The 22,849-nt window shown below is 35.9% G+C and overlaps 2 protein-coding genes across 4 annotated transcripts; one reads left to right on the top strand and one right to left on the bottom strand.

The window, feature by feature from the left end:
* The first annotated feature begins 1,844 nt into the window (after positions 1–1,844).
* gfm2 (GTP dependent ribosome recycling factor mitochondrial 2) lies at positions 1,845–10,275 on the top strand. 2 transcript variants are annotated; one of them, XM_055199620.2, is made up of 20 exons: positions 1,848–2,177; positions 2,273–2,354; positions 2,461–2,506; positions 2,657–2,754; positions 3,007–3,132; positions 3,563–3,651; positions 3,869–3,957; positions 4,068–4,128; positions 4,207–4,392; positions 4,526–4,606; positions 4,727–4,875; positions 5,278–5,418; positions 6,255–6,354; positions 6,800–6,989; positions 7,075–7,151; positions 7,769–7,907; positions 8,376–8,555; positions 8,656–8,771; positions 8,860–9,042; positions 9,868–10,275. In XM_055199620.2, the coding sequence occupies exons 1-20, from the start codon at positions 2,145–2,147 to the stop codon at positions 9,994–9,996; spliced, it is 2,295 nt and encodes a 764-aa protein (XP_055055595.2). In that variant the 5' UTR covers positions 1,848–2,144; the 3' UTR covers positions 9,997–10,275. The 2 variants fall into 2 exon arrangements, with proteins under 2 accessions (XP_073717237.1, XP_055055595.2); XM_073861136.1 differs by lacking the exons at positions 8,376–8,555; positions 8,656–8,771; positions 8,860–9,042; positions 9,868–10,275 and having other exon boundaries at positions 1,845–2,177; positions 6,800–6,985; positions 7,769–7,904.
* Positions 10,243–20,834, bottom strand: hexb (hexosaminidase B (beta polypeptide)). 2 transcript variants are annotated; one of them, XM_055199621.2, is made up of 14 exons: positions 20,540–20,834; positions 20,177–20,325; positions 19,838–19,903; positions 18,985–19,031; positions 18,543–18,653; positions 17,278–17,379; positions 16,808–16,940; positions 16,524–16,704; positions 16,358–16,444; positions 16,122–16,194; positions 12,871–13,048; positions 11,037–11,127; positions 10,732–10,836; positions 10,243–10,607 (listed from the first exon to the last, which is right to left on the bottom strand). In XM_055199621.2, exons 1-14 carry the CDS (start codon positions 20,779–20,781, stop codon positions 10,544–10,546), a joined length of 1,629 nt encoding a protein of 542 aa, XP_055055596.1. In that variant the 5' UTR covers positions 20,782–20,834; the 3' UTR covers positions 10,243–10,543. The 2 variants fall into 2 exon arrangements, with proteins under 2 accessions (XP_055055596.1, XP_055055597.2); XM_055199622.2 differs by lacking the exon at positions 12,871–13,048 and adding an exon at positions 14,298–14,472 and having other exon boundaries at positions 20,540–20,830.
* Positions 20,835–22,849: the final 2,015 nt, after the last annotated feature.

The following is a 22,849-nucleotide window of genomic DNA, read 5'->3' as shown; positions in this document are numbered from 1 at the left end:
ACATCCACTAATGACTGCCTTTGTAGTCTTTATTTTTATCTATATTTTATTAATCATGACGTCTTGGAGTTTTGATGGGTATTTCAGTGAGGCAATCACAATGATTGAACATATCAACATTTTGTGGAAGTTCCTACAGATTTAACAAACTTATTATTATGCTGTTTGCACTGTGATACTGTTTATAAGGTGTAAGACAAACTTTATTATTGTCAATATTGGGTTGCCCCCTACTGGTGTAAAATAGGAAAGCACGTTATTTCACTAATGATTCACAGAAATGTGGGTTTCCCCTGTTCCTTTTTAAAGGTGCCGCCATATACACATATTGCCAAAAGTTTTGGGAAACCCCTCCAAATCATTAAATTCAGGTCCTAAACCTTGTAGAAAGTCTTCTAAGAAGAGTTGAAGCTGTTATAGCTGCAAGTGTGAGCCAACTCCATATTTAACCAGTTATGGTCAAGACTGGCATTGACCTTGTACAGTTCTTTTTAAATACGTGCAGGTTTGTTGTTGTTCCGATCGTTTTTTGTTACAGTTTAATTTTGTTTTACAATTTTATCTTGTTCAAGGTATCTCGCAACATTTTATGGTCAGGGTTAAATACCTTACGTAAGGTAGTGATGGGAGATTCGAAGCTTCGATTCAATGGAACCTTCGAAAAATGATTCACTGTTTCGAAGCGCTCGAAACACCTAAATATGGCGCCATCTGCTGGTCCAAATTGTATACTGTTTACAAAAAAAAAATTGCAATGGTTTTTCTAAAAATACTTAAACCATTAAGTAAAAGTGTATTCTGTGTTTTTAGTTTTATTTAGGGCAAACAGATAATTAACATTCTACACTTGCTACATATGCACATGCTTGTCATTAAATCTGTCTATAAACAAAATGGTAGCGCTATCAATCAGAAGCATTGATGCTCAATGAACTTGCATAATATCTATTAGACACAGATCATTTGTGGTCTACTCCCCCTTGTGTGCTTTTGTTTACAATAATATAAACAAATAAAGAAGAGTTACGTTGCAAAACGAGATAAATAAATTTTTTTAACATTTTTGTCAAAACATGTTTATTATTATGTTATCATGTTATTATTTTGTTTTATGGTGCTACTTAGCTGTATTTTTTTAAGTTATGAAGGTTCAAAACAAATCAACTGCAGTTAAATTGATGTTAATTGGAATGCACAACCAAAAAACAAGATTTCTGAACAATAAAAAAAACGGAGTTATCTCGTTTTGCAACGAAACTTTTCAAATATAAAGGGCATCACAAACTATATTAAATTCACTTAAAATTGAAACAGTATCTCTGTTGTTGTTTTTTTGTTCCTTACACATTTTAGATTCTAAATATACTTTAAAGGCTGTTTGAAAAGGAACAAAATTGGGTTCTTAGTTACTTCATACTCCCTCTAATGGTGAACCATCTGATTTTCAGTTATGACGTAAATGAAGCATCGTTTGCTAAAATCACGCGATCTATGGATTTAGCCAGTTTGAAACACGCTAAAAAGTTTGAAACAGGTCCCGAACCAATGATTCGAAACAAAAGAGTCGTAAATGTTTCGAAGCTTCGTGTGTTTCGAAATCGCCCTTGCTGTTCAAACCGTGCTTGTGATGGGGCCGAGTAACATACTATTTCAGTGTAGTAATAGGTTTCAGTTCAATCTGTTTAACCTAAGAAAAAATAAAATTGACAAAATAAATTTTTTAATAAAATTATATAAAATGTGTTACATTAACAGTAAAACATTACGTAACTTCAAGAACATAAATAAAAATTTTGCTGTGAGCTATGTCCGGAACGTTTTCTGTTCATTTGTTTCGAACGGACTTATTTGACTGCTGCACCACTGAGTGGAGAGTGGAGTGCGTCGAGAAACTGTTACCGGCTGGAAGTTATCTATATTAAAAGCTTTTGACAGTTTTAATTGTATTCTGCGTGTTGTCAGTGACAGAAACAAATAACAGGGGGTGCTCCTGGTGTTGTTTAATTTAGCGTATCATTAAAATCGATTTTGACATGAATTTAAAGTCCATACTAACCCAGTCTCACCGTGACTTTGATCACGCACAGTCTTGTGGAACTAAAGAAATGAAGCTGTAAATCTTTATTCAAACATTCACCTTAAAAATGCACGTTGTAACGATTCCAGTTCTCCGAGGGGTAAGTCTGTGGTCTTGAATGTCTGCCAAATGAATGCGTGCATTTACACACATTTGACATTGATTGAACTGTCTGACAACATCTGTCATTATCAGTGTATCCGACACCTCCTGAATGGATCCTCGCTGACCTGCAGATGCAGAATAGCGTGGAAAAGAAATTACAGCTTTTTTAGAGGTAAAATAAAGTGTATAGCTAATAAAGAAGTATAAGCTAATTCAGTTGAATTAGTAGTATATTAGTTGAAATCTACAATGTTTCACTGTTCACACCATTTTTGCAGATGATGTCAAATCTGTTAAAGCGGTGCTCAACCCGGACATCTCAAAGTAAGAAATTAGTATGTATATTCAATGCATGTACAAATGTGTATCTTTTCTGTATTTAAACATGCAAAGAAACATTTTAGTGCACTGGACAATGAACAGCAGTCACATGTAGTCAGATGCAATCATACGTCTGATTATCCTCCTGTTTAGGATTCGTAACATAGGAATCATGGCACATATAGATGCAGGAAAGACCACGACGACAGAAAGAATGCTGTACTACTCAGGATATACCAGAGCTCTTGGAGGTAAGAGAAATTCAGAACTAAAACATTTGTTTACATTTACAGTGTGCATTTGGGCAAACACTTTCACCTGAAGTGACTTACAGTGCATTCAAGCAGTACATCTGTGTGATCACTGGGATCGAACCCAGCATCTTTATTTTTTTACACAACATTTTTCCAAGTGGGGCTATAGGAACTATGTATAGGTAGCAGGCCTAGGCTTTTAGTTGTGCATGTGTGCTTTTGTGATTAGACATCTGTTGTGTGGTTTAGATGTGGATGATGGAGACACTGTAACTGATTATATGGCCCAGGAGAGGGAGAGAGGCATCACCATCCAATCAGCTGCTGTTACCTTTGATTGGAAGGACCACAGAATTAACCTCATTGACACACCAGGTATGGGACGTATACAATAAGTCATCCGATGCATGCATCATCGTTCTTGTAGATCAAGCTAATTTGCAACACTTGACTCTAGACATGCTTTTTAACTATAATAATAACACAACAATCAAAAGTAATTTAAAGAACATTTTTTAATAAAGATGAGAAAAAAAAGATTGTTGCTGAATTAACCATGATTAGGTAGCTTTTTAAAAAAGATTAAAACTTGCCACAGATTTTAGACAATCAGGTAATGAATTACAAAATTTTACACTTTTCACTAAGAGATTTTTTTAAATAAAAATATTTAAATACATTTATATATAAATAAAGTTTTTCTTAAATTTTTACATGAATGTGTGTATTTATAGAGTACACACACATATGGAATTAACATCTAACACATTCTGCACATTCTGATGGATTGTCTTTCTGCTCTCAGGTCATGTCGATTTTACTTTGGAGGTTGAAAGAGCTTTACGAGTTTTGGATGGAGCAGTCGCTGTGTTTGATGCATCTGCTGGAGTACAGGTTCGACTGAAACTTTTGTGGAGTTTTGGCGTATTGTTTTTTTGTAATGAAGACAATTAAAATGATTTTTCCAGTAATTTTCTGTTCCATACAGATACTGTACAGTATTTTGATAGTTAAGCTGTGACAGAATTACCATTTAAAAAGAGAATAAAAGCATTCATTTACATTTGTATTTATTTATCATATGTTTGTCTGTTTGTAACCTCAATTTCAGGCTCAAACCTTGACTGTGTGGCGACAGGCTCAAAAACATAAAATCCCCTGCGTGTGCTTTCTTAACAAGATGGACAAACCTGCGGCTAGGTTATACACACATATTTACTGTTATTTATTTTCAGGATGCCATACCACATCGTCTTTTGTTAAAACTTTCTTACGTTAAGAAAGTTTAATATCACTCTCTTTCCTCATAGCCTCAAATACTCAATAGACAGCATAAAGACCAAACTAAAGGCCAACCCTGTTCTCCTTCAGGTAACCTTTGTGTAACCGACCAGCTATTCAGTGACCAATAAAAACTTTATAAGCGTTAATATTTTGTGTCACGTTCAGATTCCTATTGGCTCAGGAAAGGGCTTCACGGGATTGGTTGACTTGATCACCAAGCAGAAAATAATGTGGCTGGAAAACTCGCTAGCATCCGATGGTCGTGATTTTGAGATGAGAGCCCTTCAGCCATCTGAAGACCCTGAGTTGCTTCAGTCTGTCAGTGAGGCCAGAGGAGCTCTGATTGAACAGGTGAAGAGAAAAGTGTTCTCGCTGATATGATGACCACAGCACCGATATTGATTGATTCATTGTGTATGATTTGTTGCAGGGGCATTTTGTACTACAGTTAGAATCAAATGTTTACCACCACTTGTTTTGACAGGTAGCAGATCTAGATGACGAGTTTGCTGAGCTGCTGTTGGGAGACTACGGTGAAAACTTCGATGCAGTGCCTGCAGGGAAGGTAAAGAAACACTTCCTGTGTGTATTTGTACACCTTTTATTTCTCTGTTTCTCTAATCGTTGCTACACACCTGATAAAGAAAGAAATTAGGGCATACAGATTATATGCGTTTGTGTCCAGTTGCAAGAGGCGGTGAGAAGAGTGACATTAGCACGTAAGGGGGTGCCCGTGTTGTGTGGAAGCTCGCTAAAAAACAAAGGGGTCCAAACTTTGTTGGATGCCATAACTGCTTATCTACCCGCCCCCAATGAGAGGCATCACGATCTGGTGTGAGTGTTACACTCTTCTGTTCAGTTCTACATCTTTTTAATTTGCATCATTATTTCTTATATATGGATTAGTTAATGAAGGATCTTAGGATACCTTCTTGTAGGATACATTACGGTACCTAATAAAAGATTGAACAGCAATGATAAATGATCAAATAAATAAACAAACATACATTGAAATACATAAAAATCATGAATAGTAGTAAAGTATGAATAGTAGTAAAATGCACCACTAATGTATGTTTGTACTCTCGACTCATCTCTTAGAGATTAAACACAAACACAGGCTGCTTTTCAGAAACTCAGATCCTAAGACCCTTCATAACATTCACAAGATTAGTTATGGTTGTTCTCATATGTGTACTTGTGTGTATGTTTGTGTGTGTGTGTGTGTGTGTGTAGGCGCTGGTATAAGGATGATCTGTGTGCACTGGCCTTTAAGGTGATCCATGACAAGCAAAGGGGTCCGCTGGTGTTTGTCAGGATATACTCGGGAACCATGAAGGCTCAGTCAGCAGTGTATAACATTAACAGAAACGGGACGTAGGTTCAACTAATTTTTAGTATGTAAAGATTGATTCTATGAGCACAGATTGGTTTTCTGTATATTTTTAGATATGCAAAATTTTGTTATGTTTTGTGGCTTCAGGTCTTTTTACACTTTTTGTAGTATGTGTGAATTCAGATTAATTAGGAAAACAAATCGACATTGATTAGGAAAGTTTTTTGATGGTCATACCAATGGGAAATCACAGTACATATTTTCTGACCTGTTTTGAAAAGTTCATAGTGGTGAATTAATCGAATGGAAAAATTAATTAAATAATTAAATAATTATTATATGAAATAATTATTTAATTAAATAATGACATTTGAAATAAAATGCATTATTTACATGTAAAAAAAGTATCATATCATGCTGATGAGATATCTACTGTATATGTGATCTTGGACCACAAAACCAGTCAAAAGTAGCATGGGAATATTTGTAGCAATAGCCAACAATACATTTTAAGGTTAAAAAAGTATTTTATGCTAAAAATCATTAGGATATTAAGAAAAGATCATATTCCATGAAGATATGTTGTAAAATTTTCCATATATATATGATGTGTGTGTTGCTAAGGACTTCATTTGGAAAACTTGAATGGCGATTTTCTCTTTTTTTTGCACTCTCAGATTCCAGATTTATTATATAAAGTTTTTATTCAACTTTTAGATGATGTATAAATCTTAATTAAAAAAGAATTGAGCCACGTGACTGGTTTTGTGGTCCAGGACCACACATAAGATCTAGCAAAAGTATTCCTCTTGATGTTTTGAATTGCTCTTCAGTTTTTAAACATGTAAAAACATCCTTATATCTTTTTATTGCTCAGGGAAAGAATGAGTCGGCTTCTCTTGCCTTTTGCTGATCAGCACATAGAAATTCCCTCCCTTTCTGCAGGAAACATTGCGCTTACAGTAGGACTCAAACAGGTAAATATGTAATGTCCTTAAATGCACAATAAGTTATTTAAAGATAGTTTTTTTCTTGAAAATGTATGACTGTTCTTCATGTGTTTGTAGTTAACAGTTTAAATGTTCACATAGTAGTTTTTTGTTTATTCTGCCCTGGCCAGATATGAAGGTTTTTTTACAGATTGTAATTAATTTACTGGAGAATAATTTTTTTTATAACATTTTGGGGCAGTTTCCCGGACAGGGATAAGACTAGTCCTAGACTAAAATAAATGTAAGAACTGTCCAAACCAAAAACAACTTGCACTGAGATATCATTAAATACATCAGTGCCCTTTGTTTTGCCTCAAAATGCACACAAGTAATGTTTCTAGTAAGGCAGTTAAAACTAGTTTGCCATATTTCCTAATTAAACTAAGGCCTAGTCCTGTCTTAAACTAATCCCTGCCCGGGTTTGAGTCAGACAGTGACAGGCGACACCATCGTCTCCTCCAAAGCCTCGGCAGCAGCTGCAGTAAAAAGAGCTGAGAACGAAGCTGAGGACAACAGGAGTTCACATAGGGAGAGCAGCAGTTTGGTGCTCGCAGGGGTGGAAGTACCAGAGCCAGTGTTCTTCTGTTCCATTGAACCTCCTTCCATGGCCAAACAGGCAGGTAAGAACAGGAAAATTGATGGATTTGAAAATAAAGGATAGAGCCAGTGCCAAACAGGAGATCTCACTGTGATTTGTCTTAACAGATTTGGAGCATGCGCTTAGCTGCCTACAGAGGGAAGACCCCAGTCTGAAAGTCAGAACAGACCCTGACTCAGGACAGGTAAACATTTAGCAGTCGTTTATTCCGAATTTTTAGGTCTTATTTTTGTTTATTACAAAAAAATCCAAATATAAGGAAAATTGCCTTTAAAGTTGTCCAAAAGAAGTCCTTAGCAAGATAAAATAAATGATGTTTACAGTTGGAAATGTACCAAATATCTTTATGGAACATGATCTTTACTCAATAACCTAATGTTTTTTGGCATAAAATTAATATTTTAACCCATACAATGTACTGTTTTTTTTTTGTGGTCCGGGGTCACATTTATGCAATTGGCAGACACTTTTATTCAAATGACTTTAGCTCTACACTTTATATTAGTATGTCTGTTTCCTGAGAATTTAACCCATGACACTGCTAACGCAATGCTCCAGCACATAAGCTGCAGAAACACGTATTGTATAGTCATACTAAAATATCATATTGTGTGAAGGCACACGACACCACAGCATCATAGAGGTGACACAAGTGAGACCCACTCACATTTTCTTTAAAAGAAACGTAGTCAAGTTCATCATTTACGTTAACAGAACATCTTTGTTTTCAAATTAAAGCATAAACAGAACCTGGTAAAGAAATCTCTTTCGCTCTCATTCTCAAACTCTGCTTGCATACAGATGATCCTGTGTGGTATGGGGGAGCTCCACATTGAGATTATCCATGACCGCATCAAGAGAGAGTTCAACATTGAAACTCATCTTGGACCCTTACAGGTGGCCTACAGAGAAACCATCCTTCAATCAGCATCAGCCTCAGGTGAGGCTTTAGCCAATCAGCAGTCACCAACATAAATATCATTGTAGATAAACAAAAAATGTGAATTGTTTCTTTATCTATAAGTCATATTGCATGTGGTGGATTATAACCACATTATTTTATGGCAGGTCATTTGTATTTCTGTTTATGACTCTTTATGATTCTGAACGATGTTTATAACAGACTTTGTCCGTGTTGATGATAGTCATAAAATGATAAAATGTAAACACACGGTAAACAGAACATATATATATATACTGTTTGGCTAGTTGTAGGCAAAGTGGATGACCTTAATTGCTTATAAGTCCTGTTGGTGCCATACTGTATCTGTTATTGCTGTGCACACAATGATAAGAATAGTTTGTAAGGAAGTACTAGGCCTAAACTTTAACACAAAAGAATTGCAAGAATTTTAATAACAACAACAAAAATGCATCAATTCCAAATCCTGTATAACGTGTGTTACAGATACGTTAGATCGGACCCTGGGAGATAAGAGGCATGTAGTTACTGTAGAACTTACAGTCCATTCTTGGACCGAGTCTGGTACTTCCTGTGACATCACTTTTGAGGACAAAGTGAAAGCTCAACTCTCTTCTGACATCAGAGAGGCCGTGGAACATGGAGTTCAAAGCGCATACTTTCAAGGTAACAGAACCATTTGCTTGTATTTGGTACAGAAGAAAAGTCACTTAAGACTGGATCATTTACATGCTGCTGGTAACCCATCTCTTATTTCTCTCTGCAGGTCCTGTGATGGGATGTCCTGTACAAGGAGTACAAACAGTCATCCAGCATGTAAGTTGGGAATCGGGCACTTCTTCAGCCATGGTGTCTGCCTGCGTGTCCCGCTGCATGCTCAAGGTATTTGCAACTCTGCCTTGGGTTTTTTGTTATGGTAATTTTGAAATAATGGCACATCTTTATTTTGTTGATGTCTTTGTGTTGATAGGCTCTGAGGCTGGCGGGAGGGCAGGTTTTGGAGCCAGTAATGGAGCTGGAAGTGACGTTGGGAGAGGAGAATCTGAGCTCTGTACTCGGGGATCTCGCCCAACGGCGCGGGACTGTCCGCGAGATCCAAACTCAGCAGGAAAACAAGGTTTTACTGGCTACGGTACCTTTGGCAGAGATGATGGTAAGTAGTAACCGCAGAGCTTTTTTTTGAGTCGCTAAAGTGTTACTGATATGCAAGTAATAGCACAGATTTACTGCTTTAAAGGGACACTCTTTTAAAAATATAAATAAAATAAAAAATAGGCTAATTTTCCAGCTCCCCTAGAGTTAAACATTTGATTTTTACTGTTTTGGAATCCATTCAGCTGATCTCCGGGTCTGGCAGTACAACTTTTAGCATAGCTTAGCATAATCAGTTGAACATGATTAGACCATTAGCATCGCGCTAAATATTAACTAAAGAATTTTGATATTTTTCCTATTTAAAACTTGACTCTTCTGTAGTTATATTGTGTACTAAGACCGACGGAAAATTAAAAGTTGTGCGATTTTCTATGCCGATATGGCTAGGAACTATACTTTTATTCTGGCGTAATAATCAAGGACTTTGCTGCCGTAACAAGGTTGCAGGAGACGCAATGATATAACGCAGTGCCCGAAAATAGTCCCCTGCTATTTAAAGTTACTAAGGTTACTTTGGGCACTGCTTAATATCATTGCGCATCCTGCTGCCATGGTACAGCAGCAATATAGCGATGCTAATGGTCTAATCAGATTCAATGGATTATGCTAAGATATGCTAAAAGTGGTACCGCTAGACCCGGAGATCAGCTGAATGGATTCCAAAACGGTAAAAATCAAATGTTTCACTTTAGGGGAGCTGGAAAATTAGCATTTTTCAAAAAAATTGGAGTGTCACTTTAAGGCTATGCTAACATAATATTAATCATGAAAAAAAATGTGTTAATTTTTAAACAAAATAATGTGATCGTGTGCTTGTTTCAAGGGCTATTCGACCGTCCTGCGCACTTTGACCTCTGGGAATGCCACCTTTTCTCTGGAGCTGTCCAGCTATGAGCCCATGAATCTTCAAGATCAAAACACACTGCTCAACAAGATGGCTGGACTGGCTTGAGCTGATAACCAAATCACCAGCTGAAATGTGAACTGACTGTTGTTACAGATACAAATTTGATTGGCTTTAGCATGACAACGCTTATTGTCCAATCAAAAAACAGAAGATATACTGTATCCTTGAGACAAATCTGCATATGGACATTACAAAGACATGCCCTGTTTTTTTTTTCACGTATACGCTTAAAAGAGAAACTTTGAAACTAATTCTCTAATGAAAATGGACAGTGTACAGAAAGTAAACATATGATGGTGCATAAATGCATAAACATTTTATTTATTTTGTGCCTAAAACACATCCCGTGATATAACTACCAATAGAAGGTCCCATTACAAAAGGCTTTATACAAGAGGTTTAATACATCGTCTCCTAACACAATGTACTAAATTACTCATTTAAAAAACAATTACAAACATCAAGTAATTTCCTGGATAAATGGCTCAGTGCATACCATAACAAACCATAATAACTGGATTGCTAACATGATTTAGATTTAAGTGTTTTTTCTGTTGATCCCTTTAACTCGACTTGAACTGTATCCCATACTTCATTTGCCATTGTACTCATGACGACAGTGACCGACGAACAGAGGTTGTGCAGGTATACCTCTCCTGATGGTTAAAAAAACATAATTAACCTTAAAAAAGGTATGTGATTGTTTGTGTGAGTTTTAAGTGGCTAGCAAATTAATTTAGGCTAACAATCAATTGGATATACAATCATAGTCATACTTACTTGACCATGCGACAACGATGCTGTGCTAGGCGTTTATAGGCATTACTGAGGTCTGTCACGTTCTTATTACTCCAAAGCCTTTCTGCAACAGCGCTGGCCCTGGGCCTGTAATGATAAAACACGCATTTATTGTACAACTCTAAATATGTCAGTCAATACTAGTTTTGGCTCATACTCAAAGCTTAAAAGTAAGTTATTACAAGAGGAAACACACACACTCACACACTAACAGTGCTTACTGTGACATTATAGTTATAATGCACATGATTAATATCTATATAGTTTAAGGGAGGTTTCAGTCGTACCACAATCGAGGAGTGAGGTTGGTGGCATCCACAAATTCTCCCCAGAGACAAGCCTCTCCACCAATCACAAGCTGTTTCTGCGCATCTGTGCCTGAGGACAAAATGTCAATTACACAAAAATTATTGTTTGGTTTACTAATGTAAGAAATTCGCAACCGCAAAAATTGCAAGGGTTCCTGATGGTTACGTTCAGCTGCCCATTTTTTTTTACAAATAATTATTTTATAACATTAAATTTAGAAAAGTTGGTCCTTCTGTATATAATCCTCTACATGAGTGTGAATTGACTCTTTGTTAAACATGCATAATACCTGTACACACCTCCTTCTATACCTAAATACTATACAAACCAATTGAACTCGCTCCTAACTGGTTAGAGACAACTGTTAGTCTGTCGGCACATTAAGTCTATCTGCTTATGGAAGGTTCATTCACATGTAATGCAAGGTTCTTCTCAATGCCAGTACTATGATCAATATAAATATAAGGGTCAATAATAATAATAACTCCTTTAAGAACAATAGAGTCCTCGCACCCCGGTGTGCTCGGGCCCTAATGACGTTACATTAATTATTTTATTCTGTGTCTGTATAGTTCAATTAAATGTAAAAGGGTTAAAATTTCAAAATAAATTTGCAGATTATCTGCATACATTCTCTTTTTTGAGGACCAAGTCTAAAATTTCTGGTTTTATTTCATTTTGAAAGAATATCGGGGGATAATTGCAAAAATGTCAATGTGGTATAACAGGTCTGTGTCAATTGGTGTAACTAGTATTTTTTTATGAAAATATAAATATATTAATAAAAAATGTGGAATAAAATATAATCATCTAGGTTTTAGTGTAATATGATATTTTTTAAAAAAAAATTTTGTCGAAGATTATTTTAAAAAACAGAGCTTTTTACAGCATATGTCTGGACAAATATTACAAAAAGCATTAAAATGTACATGTAGTAATAACTAATAAAATATATTTTCGTGTTATATTTAAAATATATATTGTTTTGATGATTATACGTTTACATGCCATCAAGGTGGATAAAATATTTAATACTTCTCATTCTTTGGTGCAATTGGCGTTACACCGTTTGACATTTTCAGATCCAGTCATTCTTAACTTTAATAAAATTACATTTGCACCATTTTTATTAATTGATAAAATCAACATAAATACACCTGATGCATGCTTTAAAAATGTTTTTAAAAGATTTTTGAATTTCTCATCTTGCCAAATCGTTTTTGTCACTGACCCATAAACAGACTAATCATAGCCTGAAGAGGCTACAACACAGTTGATACAGAGTAGCATCTACATTGTAAAAAAAATTGTTGGTTCAACTTAAAAAAGTAAGTTACCCAGTTGCCTGAGACAGGAGAAATACAGATTTGGGTGTTGCACTTCCTTCTTTCAATTATGTAAAAATCATCATTTTGCATCATTGAAAGCAGGAAGTCCAAAATCTTTGTTGAGGGGGTGAGACTACAAACACCCCTGTTCTCAGTCAAATAGGCACCAAATTCGAAATGTATGTTACATTCGACTACAAATATGACGCACTTTCAATAAAGGTGAATGTTTCTATGGGTGAAATGCTCCTTTAAAAATATTAGTTAACTCAAAAAAGTTGAATTAACTCAAAATTTGAAAGTTACCACAGGTAACTTGCTTTTTTATGTTGAATCAACTTAGGTTTTTTACAGACAACATTCATGCACTTTGTATTTCCCACTCATTCACCAAACCTTATTGTATCCAAGTATTTACCCGAAACAGAATGGGTAAAAAAGTGCATCTTTTTTGCAATCTTTATCCAAGAAATTACAAACACACCAGTAAAATTTCGTGGGTCGGCTTTGTAAATGTCCTCCCAGTCCTGGCCGTAGGTGATTCGGTTGAGATACCAGGGTGTAGAGAGCAGAGCATTGAAACCAGCTGCTGTTATTCGCGCCATTTCATCCTGGTACTGTGGCTGTCGTTTCCACACATGGATCTGTGTGTCTGCTTTGAGCTACACGTGTACACAAACACGCATGTATAACAAACATGCATGCGTCAACATATGCGGATACTTCCTGCCTCACCACATTTCCGAACTTTACTTTGTTACACACAACTGTTAAATATTCCTAGGGATGCACAAATCTAAAACATGGTTGTCCTATCCTGTTGTAGACCTAAAGTGTATATTTTCTTTATACTTATGTCAACAAAATGACTGTAGTTTTATCTCTTTATGTCAGCAATAATATCTAATATTCAACATATTGCACAGCTCTGGCTCCTACTAATCGAAACACACCTAAACAAGCTAGTCAAGCTGTTCAGGATAACCTGATGAGGGTTACAGCTAAACTCTGATGCCCTACAGGACTTGAATTAAAACATTGCAGTATAGATGTATAATAACTTTTATTGTAGTAAATCATGTATTAGCTATAAATAGTTATTTAGATCTATAAATAATCAACAAATTTTTAATAAATATTATTGGAATAATATTGGTGCATCCCTAGAATATCAACATCTATAAATACTGTACATATATTAAGCAAGCAAAGCATGCTTAGTGTTCAGGTTAGTAGCCTTAGAACCGGACAGCAGTTAACACAGTTTATACTTTAATATCTGTGATCACTGAGGTAGAAATGTAGTGTTGGTATACATTTTGTTTTACTGGTCCGCTAAAGACAAGCAGAACATTCAGGGAGATGCATTTTGTGTAATGCCTTTAAATTGGCAGGGTTAAAGAAATTAAATAGTTTGTGGGACGGGCAAGATAGAGGGGGAAATATTGCAGCCCGTATTTTACAGCACATGGGCAAAAATGTGTGAAATTGTTAAATAACTTGAGGAGCTCTGATTGAAATGGGATGTTCAACCAAAATCAACACTACAGCCAGGCTGAAAACAACAACAAAAACACCACAGTACGCCCTTAAATTCCCACAACTGCAATGAATCCATCTGTCAAATTCATCTATGATATTTAGACTTTGATATGGATTATTTCATATTTGCATACTTCACTCAGGGTATCAGTATTTTAATGCATGTATTTAAGGTATTGTAGTATAAATACTAGGTTTGTTGAAACTGACACCACTTCTCATGATTTTACTTAAATTAAATATTAGATTTTTACACAAGGTCTATGAACATGCAGAGAACCACATCTATGTAAAACTAAACTAACTACTACAGTATCCCTAGATTTGAATGCAAATTAAAGTAGTTGTGTTGAACAAAAATAAACTAACCATCGAAACTGAGTGGCTCAACTTTGTAGTATTTTTGCCAGTCCTGTCCATAGCTAATCCAGTCCAGGTACCACGGGGCTGAGAGAATGGTTGTAAATCCCGCCCTGGTCACATTTGCTAGCTCCTCCTCCATATTGCCCCCAATCCACACTTCCACCACAGTGTCATCCTTCAGCTGGAACATGCATAAAGCACATTTTGTGCAAATTATATTGAATGTTTCCCTCCCTGCTGTTAGTAAGGGTAAAGCATAGCAAGGCTAAAGCAGTTATGCATGCAAGCGCAATTAAAGGAATGTTTTAGTTGCATGTTAGCAGTGAAACAGTGAGCAAGCAAGCAGGCAAATACATGTAAGCCAAAGCTGATGTGTGTAATTTTTCCAAGTTTATGGTCTGTTTTTTTTCAAGCAGCAGAAGACAGGTGTTCAGAAATCCCATTTAAAAATCACTGATGCTAGTAGCTTAAAATTATTTTCACAATAACTAGTTTAGATTTTCACAAATCACTGTTTTGACCTGTTTAATAAATAATACTTTCAAAAAGACAGTTCAATTAAACTTATACCATGGGGCTGTTGAATGCTTTATTCTGATTGGTTAAGAAAAGGTTCAATAGGTATGCATTATTTTTCGATAAATGCACACCTGACCTGTCAAATGTCTTAAAATAATCTTTGAGCAATGTCTGTGGTACCCGTGGTATAAGCAAAATAATTGACTCCGCTGCTTTGATTTATTTGAAAATAATGCACACCCAGAGTTTTACGGAGCGAAGCAAAGTGGAGATACATAAACTAATTCAAATCAGAGTCTCAGCAAGACTCAATGTTTATGTATGTGATTTTTACACTGCAAAAAATGACTTTCGTACTTGGAATTTTTATACAAATTTATACAAAAATTATAAAATGTAAGCAAATTTGTGCTTAACTAAAAATCTGCAAATGGAATAATAAAAAAATTTCTTCAATTAGGTGTTTATAAAAAAGTAAACTTTCAGGAAAAGCACTAATTTACTTAAAGGACAATTTCGGTAATCAACCCTCAAAGCCGTGAAACTCACAGAGTGGCCAGGGGCGCTCACTGATATGCTCACACAAAAATCACTGCAAAAGTTGCTTTCCAACAGGTTTTATCTTAGTTTTTGTCCAACTCCATTGACTTGTATTAGATGTGCTGTGAGTTACGGTATTACTCCGCGCCAGGAACATTGTTTGTATTCTTGCAATTGGCAAAAGTGGATTATCCCCACCAACTGGGCTGGTGTCTATTATTCAAGCTCTCAACGGAAGAATGTACGGGTGTGAGGCGTTTGGAAAAATAGGTCCACAAGTTTACAACGAATGCTAAAACACCTGTTGGAAAGCGATTTTTGTGTGAGCATATTAGTGAACACCCCTGACCACTCGGTGAGTTTCACGTCTTTGTACACGAAAGTTTAATGCATTTTATGAAGGATTGTTCCAGTGCACCTATACATCCATTGTAGAGGTGGGAGGTGAAACAATAAACACCCGAAAATTCTTGGGGCAGCCGCCTATGTCGAAATTTCAGTCAAAACCGTTCTATTTCATCATAAACAATCTGAAAACAGGGCTTTAAGTGTAAAATACCGAACTTGTCCCTTAATGTTTATTTTTTTGTCTAAAAACTAGACGTATTTTCCTAGGTCCTTTTGCTCAACAAGAAAATGCATCTTAATTTAAGAATTTTTTAATATTTTTACTAAAAACAAGACAAGAATACTAAGTAAGAAAGTCATTTTATGCAGTATAAGGAGCTACATTACTTCACAACCGCATTGATGAATAAAGATGAATCATACCTTCACACCATTATCAAACACTTCCTGCCACACCATGTAACCTTTCTTGGTAGCTGCCACAATGTCAACCAACCTGTTTGTCAATAATGAATAGTTATAATATGTTAAATAACAACATCTTGCAATCTGAGGAATAGTTTAGTTCACAGTATGAAGTAAATCAAAGGGCAGCAAATCAAAGTTTTATCATATATTCATATTCTTCATTTTGTGATAATGACTTCTGTATGTAGTACCTCTGTATGTAGTAGGACTCCAGTTTGGTGTAGTCTGTGCCAAAGGATTGCTCCTTCATAAACTTCTGAATGTCGGGATTAGACTTCCTACAGGAACAAATAAGGTATGCATTAATATTTTGGAAAAGTATAAGTTGCTTATTGTATTCACTTTTCTATTAATTACCAGCAAGTGAAGTCAACCTCATCACCCCCCAGGTGAATGTAGGCATCCGGGAAAACAGTGCTGATCTCTTTAAATAACTGGGTCATGAACTCATAAGTGGAGTTCAAGATGGGGTTCACCGGCCCGAATGTTCCAGATGGCGTAGATCCAGAATAACAGGGTGTTAGTAGATCCTTTTGGCCTAAGGGCAGGGAGAGAACATTGTCATATTCATCAATCATAATAACTGCTAATTTGGTAAAATGGTAAAAATGCATGGTTATGGTTAATGTTCACTGACTGACCGTTGCCCCATGACTGTGTGTGTCCTGGGGTGTCAAACTCAGGGATGACCCGAATCCCCCTCATGCGAGCAAATTCGATGACCATCTTCACATCAGACGGCGTGTACACATGTGTATATGGGTGATAAGCTCCCTGTCATTTCACAAAACAAACCAAGAAAACAGCGTAAATGTTTAAGTGCTTTGAGATTAATTCCTCAAAAGCTATGAAACAAAAAAAAATATCCTAAGGAAACAACTTCGGTATTTCTATTCTAATGTTTCACTTACCATTTGCTTCCAGTGCAGCATATACAAAAAAGGTCGATGAGAAAAGCAAACTAAAAAATTGCTATTATAACCCTGAGTACACTGTGACTCCTACAGCTGGTTTTATAATTGCTACCCGTATGTTTGAAACCTACAATACATACATCTGATAGACAGACCGTAGATTACTCTGACCATTTTAGAGTGCATGACATGCTCACCTTCTGACTTAAGTCAGGGAAGGTGCGGCTGAGATATGGGAAAGACGGATCGTCCACAATGTGCCAGTGGAATACATTAAACTTGTTCATTGCCATCACTTCCTGTAAAAATAAAGTGTTTCATTACAGAACACTGTGAAATAAGAAGCACTTCAATACCAATAAGCAATAGATCATTTGTTAACAATTGATAATAATAATAATAATAACAGCCATTACATTGATCGGGACATCTTGGGTCAAATTACAGAGCTTTACACAATTCAAGAAATAACAAGTGTTCTTTCACAGTATACTGGTTATAACCATATTCTGCCCTACACACTTTTTTAGAAAACCCCTGAGGTAAGTTTCAACCTGTCTCGTGATTCCTGTCATGTGTCGACAACCTGACTTTCCTGTTTTAAATAATATAACTTCCTTCCCCTTTCTAAAGTATGGGGAGTCAGCTGACATTGGGTTAACTTAGCACCCTCTTCTACATGTCATATTATTACTACGCTCACTCGTACAGTTTAATCTTTGCCGCTGTAGCCTGCTGCTTATGTTGTCCATCAATTTTTCTGTGTTTTCTCCTGCATCTATTAATGTAAAGATGCTTTGAAACAATTAAACAATTGTGAGAAGCGCTATATAAATAAGTGAATTAAAGTCAAATGAAGACAATGTCACAAACCTCTTTTGCCATGTAACAACATAACTCCCGCTGCTCCGTATTACCTGCTGTATAAGCTTTGCATAGCCGACAAGCACCTCTCCAAAAATGACAATGCGTTATATTCTACGTGGACTGCAAGCGCTGTGACTGGTTTGCTTGATACTGTAAGTTACATCAGTAACATACCCGTGTACACTGCATACTAGTAATCTGCATGTGTAATTGAATGTCGACAGGAACAACGTTTCAGAAGTATAAATTAAAACAGAAGTGTAGCCTATGCGTAGAAGCTATGGCATAGTTCCTACTCAATACTATAAATTGGTCTTTAGGAGCCCATATTATGTAGGGCAGACACACCTGACTTTGTAACAGTGCAAATCACACTGGTTTAATGGGGCGGTAGGCAAGTGACATCACCGTAATGACATTTGTTGAACAATATTTTTATTATATTATATAATATTTTATATTAGTTGTTGCAGCCCTACTATAGAGAAAAGAGTGCATTTGATATTGGCTCATTTAGATTTAATCACTACCTTATTTAATAAACAGACCTATTTGTAAATGGTTAATGGTCATTAAACAAAATATTTTATCTTACCAAATTTTTCAAAATGACTTTGAGTGGCAGGTAGTGACGGGATGTGTCGAGGAGAATTCCTCGATGGGCAAACCGTGGAAAATCTGAGATGACTGTCTTATTGATGTGATACTGTAAAGAAAAAACAAAAATGATCCCTGGATTTGAAATCTACTGTATACACATACTGTGATTAGTCCTGTACAATTTTATGATTTTAAATGATAAAACAGATAAAGGTATGCTTTTATAAACTGCTTTTAAATGTAAGGCAGCAATCTGTAAGTTTTCCCTAGCCATCACCTTGCAAGTTAAACTACATATATCTACATGTTTGAAGAAAAATTAGGTCAAACTGACATTTCCCCATTGCTAATCGAGATAAGGCAAGGAAAGTTCTCAAAACAAATTGTTTTATATGGGACTGCAGCTAAGGTTAAAGGTTTGGTTGGTGTGAACTTACGGTTCCATAGTCATCTTCATAAATCAGCTGACTGAATGTTTCCAATCCTTAAAACAATAAACACAATAGTGGTTACACATTTAAAAATCACTTAAACAAAAGGACATTTATATATCTTTTAGGTATTCAGAGTAGAATTTTAATAACGCATGACTGGAACTGAGCTGCTATCTTATATAAAGTTGTGGCATGCTTATAATAAGGCACTTTATCTTGTAATTACATTGTTATTAGTTTTACTTAAGTATAAGCAGCAAAAGCTTTACAAATATTACAAACTATCGTTCTTTCATAATACACATTGTTGGTAAAGTAAATTATTTAAAGACCCAAGGAAGTGGCTTAAAATACTCGCACTTTGTCTATGCGTCATTGTTATTTTAATTGAAACAGGAAATAATGGTGAGACATATTAAGTGAATCCTGTATAAAACAACCAATGGTGTTTAGTTTACGAAAAAGTGAAGTCCAATATGATGTAATAAAAAACGTTGATCTGTAATGGTGTAAGAAACTGTGGGGTGGTTTCTTGGACAGGGTTTAGATTAATCCAGGACTAGGCCTTAGTTAAATTGGGACATTTAAGTCGTTTTTTACAAACAAATTTTACTTTTGTGTTTAAAACAACACAATTAGTGTTACTTTTAACACAACTTGTTTTTTTTTAAAATTAAAAGCAACACAACATGACACATAATGTGTTAAATAGCATAACACAAAAAATGTGTAAAAAGTGAACATCCTTTCTTAGAGGGTTCTGTCAAGTTTTGAAGCACATAAGTTACACTTAAGGCTAACATAATTATATACTAAGCCAAAAAAAACTTATTTTTTATTGGGAACTTTCGCTTACCTCTCAATGCTCCCCATACATTAGAAGCTTTTAGTACAGCAGATGGTTGATTCACTGTCAGCTCATCTACACAAAGAGGACAGAATTTTACACAGAAATATTGTTTACAGGACTTTAACAGAACACCTATTACTTCTTACTGGTTAAATGTCAAATAAACAAAAAGCTCAACAATCACTAAATACATTAACGAGATTACACTCCACATATGTCGCCATTGGATTTGTCTTTTTCTATTGGATTAGAGAGAGCGGATCACCGGTGACAGATTATTACGTTGACTGCCATTGTTAGTGCTCTGTCACCCGCCAAAGAAACACGGAAAGGAAAACAACTCATATGACTCGTCGGTCTGTAGACTCGGGTATCCGTCACACTCTGGATCAGCTGATGTGACCCACACCTGAAGTTCAACGAGATCTGGACTGAAAGCTTGCTTGCTTCTTTTGTCCTGCTTCCTCACTTCACCAAATATGTACTCAAAATACCTGAAGGCAGATGGTTAGTTCATGGCTTTCATGACTGAAATAGTCAATTTTGCTTACTATTGCACATTTCAGCACCAACCGCACAGTAACCCTTGTAAGTTAGTCGCGTGCGCGATACTGTAATTTCTATTTGCTTGAGTGTGTATGGATACTCAATAGCGTCATGCACGAGAGGATATGTAGCCTACACAAATACAAAATCTGTATACATTACCTGCGAAACGCGTTCTGAAGTAAACTGCAGCTCGGCCCGGCGGATGACTCTTTACCGTGGACGATCTGAAAGCTGTTTGGGCTGAGTTGAAAAGAAAGGTCAGACGATTTAAAAATCTGCGGTAGTGGCCAGAGTGAGATTTCATCCAGCTCGTTCAGTTTTTCACCAAAGTCATCGAACAGCCAGCCGTGACTAAAGGCTATCGCTGCGACCAGCGACGCCAGTCTAAACATGTAGTACATCGCTGTGTTGAATGGTGAGCGGTCAGCTGACTTCTGTTTCTTGTATGAAGCATCGAGATGTGCTTTGGATTTGTGGGCGGTGTCTAAACTGCACTCGAGTCACGCGACTTACAAAGCCTATTTGTGTATTATTCATGAATAGTGTTTCATACGTAGTGTAATTTGTTTGCCTTTCCAATATATTTAGTTGATTATTGTTAATACGTAACATTTTTGAAAAAGTAAAATAAATAAAAAATACAAAGCCACATGCGAAACTGCGCAGAGCGATCGGCGTATGACATCAAAGTACCGAGAGAACGACTAGAAAGCTAGGCTCTGCAATAGCTATCGCGGTTCTTTGATGTCATTTTTTAATGCAGCACCGCATAAATTCGCCTAATGGAGCACTGGTCTTGTTTAGACTTAATTACCAATACCCCTTTTAGGTAGTTTAGAGATTAAAAGTCTAAAGAAAGTACATGTTTTACTTAGTGATGGGAGAAACGAAGATTTTCAATTGCTTCGAAAAATGATTCACTGTTTCGAAGCGCTCGAAACACCTTTATATGGCTCCACCTGCTGGTGAAAACGTTGTACAAGCAACAAGATGTCAGTACAAATATGTAACACTTTTACAAAATAATAGCAAAGGTTTTTCTAAAAATATGTTTTTAATAAAAATACATTATTTAACTTAATTAAGACATTAAGAAAAGTTTATTCTGTATTTTTAGTTTAATTTAGGGCAAAGAAATAATTAACATTCTAGCTACACTTTTAAGTATGCACATGTTTGTCATAAAATCTGTCTATAAACAAAAAGTAGGTAAATGGTAGCGTTATTATCAGTCAGAAGGATGAATGTTTTATGAAGTTGCACCATTTGTGATCAACTCCCCCTAGTGGTGAACCATCAGATTTTCAGTTATGACGTACGAAAGCATCGTTTGCTAAAAGCACGTGACTGGCCAGTTTGAACACGCTCCGAACCACTGATTCGAAACAAAAGATTCGCAAATGTTTTGAGGCTTCTATAGTGTTTCAAAATCGCCCATCACTAGCTTTATGCCTACTTTGTTTACAAATAGCATGCGTCCCATTATCTCTAGTTTTACAGCGAATAAAAATTAGCCCTGAAACCTACGTAACTGGCGAAATTAGACACTGAAAAATAGATTAGAATGTGATTTTCCCAAGTAAAATGGCAAGGCAGCAAAACAGTGGTCCTAACATTTTAGGTATGATATGACACAATTTATGTAAAACTTGCTACATAGGTAAAAGATAATAAAGCGTGAACCAGAATTAAATGGGGTTTGTGAATGCATGAAAAAAACGTTGAATTTTCTTGAATTTCTCTTAGCAGAAAGACGTTTCCTGTTTTACTGAAAATAAAATCAAGCTTCAAGCTGTGGACAGCTACATGTGTACCAACAAGTTCCGCTATGTGACGCTATATATCAATTTCATTTAAAACGTTTTCAAATTCGATATTGCACCACAGCAAAATATCTTTCAATAATCTTATGTTCACTCCCGAGGATTTATATTTCGCTGCATTTTGTAAATGCGTTTCTGCATAGATGCATTTTTTTCATTTGCCATTTTTTCACTTATATCTACTAATGTGTATTACTATTAGCTCGCAGAATTCGTAGTTTTTTTTTTTACTTAATATTACCCAAACGATATAAATAAACTCCCCTGCACATATCAAGTACTACATTTTGAAAATGTTGAAACATCACTTCATGTTCGATAGGGGGCGCCATTGTTCCACTCATACAACTTTAAAGGCAGCTCACAACACAGCACACCAATGTCCATGGCAGGGCATCTCAAACTAGTAATGATCGACAAACTTTGGTCTCGAGTCTCGACTCAGATTCTAGTTTATAAGATGACTTTAACTTGTAACAAATAAGCCAACATAGAGCAGTTTCCAAAGGAATTTTCACAGGCTCAGCAGGATAAATTAAATTAAAATTGACGGCAAATACCAATAACAGTTCAATTAAATGGGTGTTATATGGCAAAAGTTAATGTTTATATGGCATGAATAAATTAATACTCGAACCCCAATGTG

This window comes from Misgurnus anguillicaudatus, chromosome 22, assembly GCF_027580225.2.
Source record: "Misgurnus anguillicaudatus chromosome 22, ASM2758022v2, whole genome shotgun sequence".
NCBI classification, from domain to species: domain Eukaryota; kingdom Metazoa; phylum Chordata; class Actinopteri; order Cypriniformes; family Cobitidae; genus Misgurnus; species Misgurnus anguillicaudatus.
Note: the sequence above shows the minus strand (reverse complement) of the source record. Positions and strands in the feature narration are given on the sequence as shown.

What these genes read in the sequence shown, in the direction of transcription:
- gfm2 (XM_055199620.2), top strand. Translation starts at nt 2,145, where the DNA reads ATGCACGTTGTAACGATTCCAGTTCTCCGAGGG. An exon ending in AAATTACAGCTTTTTTAGAG is followed by an intron (nt 2,355 to 2,460) that starts GTAAAATAAAGT and finishes CCATTTTTGCAG; the next exon opens with ATGATGTCAAATCTGTTAAA. An exon ending in CAGACCCTGACTCAGGACAG is followed by an intron (nt 7,152 to 7,768) that starts GTAAACATTTAG and finishes GCTTGCATACAG; the next exon opens with ATGATCCTGTGTGGTATGGG.
- hexb (XM_055199621.2), bottom strand. Translation starts at nt 20,781, where the DNA reads ATGTACTACATGTTTAGACTGGCGTCGCTGGTCGCAGCGATAGCCTTT. An exon ending in TCTACAGACCGACGAGTCAT is followed by an intron (nt 19,904 to 20,176) that starts ATGAGTTGTTTT and finishes CTCTTTGTGTAG; the next exon opens with ATGAGCTGACAGTGAATCAA. An exon ending in GAGGTTGACTTCACTTGCTG is followed by an intron (nt 16,445 to 16,523) that starts GTAATTAATAGA and finishes TTGTTCCTGTAG; the next exon opens with GAAGTCTAATCCCGACATTC.